Here is a 5,109-nt window from a genome sequence, read left to right on the forward strand (position 1 = left end):
ACATTCACAATGAATGATCTAAACATTCCGATTATCCATGTGTTAAAATCAATTTGTAATAAATGATATATAATTCTCTAATATGTTAATTATCTTCATTTGTTCTATATATTTTTAATTGTCTATAAAAATATTAGAGAGATGGTGATGTAAGTGGAAAAAGGTAAATAAGTTGTACGATTGCTTTATTGGGCCAAAGAAAATGAGAACAATCATTAAGATATATAAGGAAAGAGAGGTCGCCAAACCTGCACGCGGCAACACAGCATTAAACATAATTATCACTTTCTTGCCAAAATTAGATCTCCCGTGCCTTTCATTCCATTAGAAAATGTTAGTGGGCTCAAAATGGTTGAAAACGAGTATGCTTCTAATTTGTCAAGCGAATGTGATGTTGGTAAATTTGTACTTTAAAAATCGAAATACTCATTGTGCAACCATATTTTTAAGCCCAGCTACTGTTCGAAGATTCCTATGCAACAAAATATACACGCGTCATCATCCAAGACGGGAGAAGTTTTTAATAAGCTGGTTGTCAGTCAGAATGTCTGGATTTCCGGATTGTGTTGGATTGCAGTGCTTTATAGATTTACTTACCTTTACAGAAAGTTTGTATAGTTACACTTTCTTTCTAGTTTTAAAAGGAAATAGTCGGTGATTTGTTTGACCCACTAAATTCGCAAACAATGACTATGACTTATGTACTTAGCAGATTCTAGAATGCATTTGTTTAGAAACCGGCCATGAATACTCACATGCTATATATTAAGCGTCCAGTGTTAGCATAAGCAAGCATAGAGAAAAAAAATTGCCCACATTTTTTATATTATCAGAGCCCTCTGTTGTTAGCGATGGGTAGCACAGCTTGGTGGATGAAAGTTGGGGTGGAGGACGAAGAAGTGATTAGAAAAGGCCCCTGGACATTAGAGGAAGATACCCAGTTGGTTGCCTATGTAAGACAGTATGGTGCAGCTCGTTGGAGTTCACTTGCCAAGATGGCAGGTTTGAAGAGAGATGGAAAGAGTTGCAGGATGAGATGGCTCAATTATCTCCGCCCTGAACTTAAGCATGGCAACTTTTCTCCCGAGGAGGATCGCTTAATCATCGAATTGCACAATAAATGGGGAAACAAGTAATGCCACTTTCAGTTACCATCTCTCTTATTTTATGTGATTCGATTTTTTTTTACTGTAAAGTAAGTTTAGAATGTTTGGAATCATTTCTGCAGTGTGATGATTTATTTTTTTGGCAGGTGGTCTTCCATTGCCCAGAATTTACCAGGAAGAACAGATAACGAGATCAAAAACCATTGGAGAACCCACATCATGAAAATGTCTCCAGAGCTAATTGGGAGTTGTCCACCAACTTCCAAAAGTCCAAAACAAACAAAGTCAGTAAGAGAAAATGATAAGCTTTCCAGTAGCGAAAGCTTCGAGGATCTGCAAATGGCCGCAATGAAGGAAAGTTATACAGAATCTTACTCACCCAATACTCTTAACCAGGCAAGCTGTGATACTTGTGACTCGGATTGTAGTTACCAGGAGTTCATAGAAAAGTCATGTGATATGGATATAGTGGGCAGCATTATAGCTGACGAATATGCAGCCATGATGGTCCAAGAGAGCCCAACCTTCTCGTGGTCTTCTGGGACAGATTCTCCAATTAGTGTTTTGTCAGACAGTGAAGAGTTCTTATGGGATTATAACTCCATCGACTTATGGAATTTAGATGATGTACAAAGCATGTATTGTTAACGATCCTGAAATTGTGTGCATTCATTTAGTATATTCGATGAATAAAAAATCCAAGGGTTTTATCTTGTATATTCAGTCACGTGCTCAAAACTTGATTTACTTTACAATTGATATATAATAATTGAACTATAAGCTTGCATTCATGAAATGTGGTTTATTTTATTGCTCAGTTTGACCCGAATTGTTCGATATGCAATATTATATTTTTTGTGGATAAAAAACGAGCTTAATTGTACGATATTATATGCCCTACCAATGGCTTAATCTTGTCCATGTCATCCCTTTCAGTCTTTGCAAACGATATGTTCGTGGTTTGAGAATAAAATTTAACGTGGACATGTATAAGCGAAGTAGTAGATGGACTACACCTACTTTCACAGTTGCTTCCATATAGTTCTTATCTCTTGGTAGTATGTCTTATATCTGCTTCTCTCATTTGTCATGACAGTTAATGTAGTAATTTTTAAAAGCTCATTTACAGTTCCTATGAGCTCCTGGTAACTACAATGCTGTCCACTATATCCATATGAACTCCTGGTAATTTTTAAAAGATCAAAGTACAAATACACAAACCTTTCAGGAGGTGGTGTGACAAGGAAAAAATAAATGAAGAGAGCAATGAGCTTTTGTGATAAGGAAAAAATAATCTCAGCAAAATATATTTATTCTTATTAAAATAACTTCCTTCTGTCTTCAAAAGAAAAGCATTTGAACTTAATATTAAAACCAAAAATAAGATATGTTATAAATGTAAAAATAATACTTCTTATAAGAATGGAAAATGAGCAATTCTTTTGAACTATTTTAACATTGAAGAAAGTAAGGAAATAATATATAAGAAATATTATCATATTATTCATGCTAGAAACAAAAAAAAAAAATTAAATGGAACCGTGTATATCAAATGGATGACCTATGCACTCAAGATGCTAGCACTTCGTGTCTACACACTCTATTATCATTCATATGAATTGCATACTAGAGCATTACAAGATGTTAAACTTAAAAAATTTCTTAACTTTCAAATACAAAGGAATACAAAAAAGTTGTTTGGGTTCTCTAGGCTTTTGCCTCAGCCAAACTATTAATTAGCCTTACTAGGTGTTCTTACTGCTAAGTGACTTAACGAATAAAGAGAAAAAAAAAAAAAAAAAAGATATGAATGATATTATTGTCAATCCAAATCTATGGGGAAAACCACTAGTAAATAACATCCAAGTGTGAACAAAGTGTTTCACACTAGCAAGTTTACTTAAAACTAATGAAATAGTAATAATATTTTTCTAATAAATAGAATAATATTATGAACAATATGAGTTTGACCAATAGATTCAAATTATGTGCAAGTTGAGCATTCTATCTGAAACTTTAAATAATTGGAAAGAATATTGAAAAACAACAATCCTAGAGTTTGAGTGGTGATTTTGATAAATTTTCCCTAAAGAATTTACAATATAGTCTTAGAATACTCTAGAAAAATGAGAGGATATTCATGTTTGTTTAGATGTGAAAAATCAAGATTTACTTTCTCAATTGAATTGCACAATAGGTTTACAGGAATATCATAGCAAAAAATGCACATTTCAAATTTAGAAACTTGCAAGACACTAGTGTCTCATGAGGGAGTTTATGCATAATGCAATTTTATTAACAAATTCTTATAAAAAAATTGATATATTTTATTGGGAAATATCAAGAGGACATTTCAGTGTCATAATATGGGTAAAATTTAGTGTGGGGAAATGGGTTTCAATATACCATAAACATGCTACAAGAATATAGACTAAAGTGGGTTGAGCATACAATATAAAATTACATAAATTTCTATATTATAACTTGCCTTGATTTTTGTGTGAGAATAGCTTTATGTGATAGGATATACTAAATTATAGGAATTAATACATGAAAAATATATAAAAAGGTATACCAAAAAGGACACACATAGTTTCCAAGTAGAATGATGATTTCCTCAAACTGAGAAACTACAAAGCAAAAAAATAGGTACCACAATTATGAAAAATCATGATTATACAAAAGTGCATATAAAATCTTACAGATTAAGATTCTATTATATTCAAAATATGGGTAAAATCTAAAAATTTTAGAAGTATTGAAGGAGAAAATAGTTGAACAAAATAAAATAAGGGTTAATATTTGCTCCCTCATTCTTCTACACAACCTGTTGGAAGAAAAAAAATTGAAGCATTTACTCGGCACTGTGAGACACAAGAAAAAGTTATGGAAATTCCTTCCAAGAGGTTACTCTAGAGAACAAAGTTGGAAACCTTACGAATAAAGTTTTTGTTATAATATATGCTCATATGAAGAAGCTATGGATGTTTTAGCATAAGAGATTCTTTAAATATTTTTTAAAAATTTACTATGAATATATTTAGTATATATATTTTCATTATTATTATTTAAAAAATTGATGACCTAGAGAAATTTTAGGAGAAAGTACCATACAAATCAAAGTAACTACCACCCCAATTATATGAGCTATCAAAAAAATGTGAACAAGTAGTCAACTTATAGAGGTGATTAAATTTGATGAAGCTATCCATACTTTCTAAAATATTTTATGCTTAGGGAATGTTGCATGTGACTATCCAGCATGCATTATAATCATGCTAGCTAGCATTCAATAGTCATGTTAAAGTCCTCAATACACATTAGTTTCCTTTTGGAGTAAAATATTTAATAAGGACAACTATGTCTAGAGTCATTAGACAACAATATAATTTTGAGGAATATTATTTTTTCAAAAAAAAAATTAAATGTTATATAGAAGTACTGATAAATTATATTTTCTATGAGAACAAGAGTTACCAACTATCTTAAATAATAATGGAGGGTGTATACATTAATGCAGATCCATGTCAATGCATTCACACATTATGAGATAGCACTACTATATTGAGTAAGTATCTATTGGTGTAGAAGATGCTAGGGATGCCATTTCAAAAATGCATTCTTATAACATTGATGGAGAGGTGGGAACTTAGCATTGTAAAGTTTAATTTTCTAATAGGGAGATGATGGTCATATTAGAGGATCTTCATGGGATATTGAGACTAATATTTTTATTTTCCATGATATCATTCATGGAATAAATCCCACTAGCCCTTGTTTATGAGGGATATTAGTTTGCCCTCAAGCATATTGTTCTTTAAGATAATGTGAGATATACATATGAGATTTTTGTATCATAAAATATTAGTCATCTAATTTGTTCTGATTAGATTAAACTGGGAGAGGTCTTCAAACCATTATAAAACTACCACACATGTGCACAAAAGGGAAGAACTCACAAGCAGTGAGACCACTAAGACCACCAAAAAACAACAGATCCTTT

General features: G+C 31.8%; 1 protein-coding gene across 1 annotated transcript; it reads left to right on the forward strand.

Moving 5' to 3' along the window:
* The first annotated feature begins 851 nt into the window (after nucleotides 1–851).
* Nucleotides 852–1,754, forward strand: LOC131050230 (MYB-like transcription factor EOBI). The gene is made up of 2 exons (XM_057984416.1): nucleotides 852–1,132; nucleotides 1,253–1,754. The coding sequence occupies exons 1-2, from the start codon at nucleotides 852–854 to the stop codon at nucleotides 1,752–1,754; spliced, it is 783 nt and encodes a 260-aa protein (XP_057840399.1).
* The last annotated feature ends 3,355 nt before the right edge of the window (nucleotides 1,755–5,109 follow it).

Source organism: Cryptomeria japonica, chromosome 1 (genome assembly GCF_030272615.1).
Source record: "Cryptomeria japonica chromosome 1, Sugi_1.0, whole genome shotgun sequence".
Lineage (NCBI taxonomy): Eukaryota > Viridiplantae > Streptophyta > Pinopsida > Cupressales > Cupressaceae > Cryptomeria > Cryptomeria japonica.

Excerpts from the sequence above, each read along its gene's own strand:
- LOC131050230 (XM_057984416.1), top strand. The coding sequence starts at position 852 with ATGGGTAGCACAGCTTGGTGGATGAAAGTTGGGGTGGAGGACGAAGAA. Across the intron at positions 1,133-1,252 it reads CACAATAAATGGGGAAACAA|GTGGTCTTCCATTGCCCAGA; the intron begins GTAATGCCACTT and ends TTTTTTTGGCAG.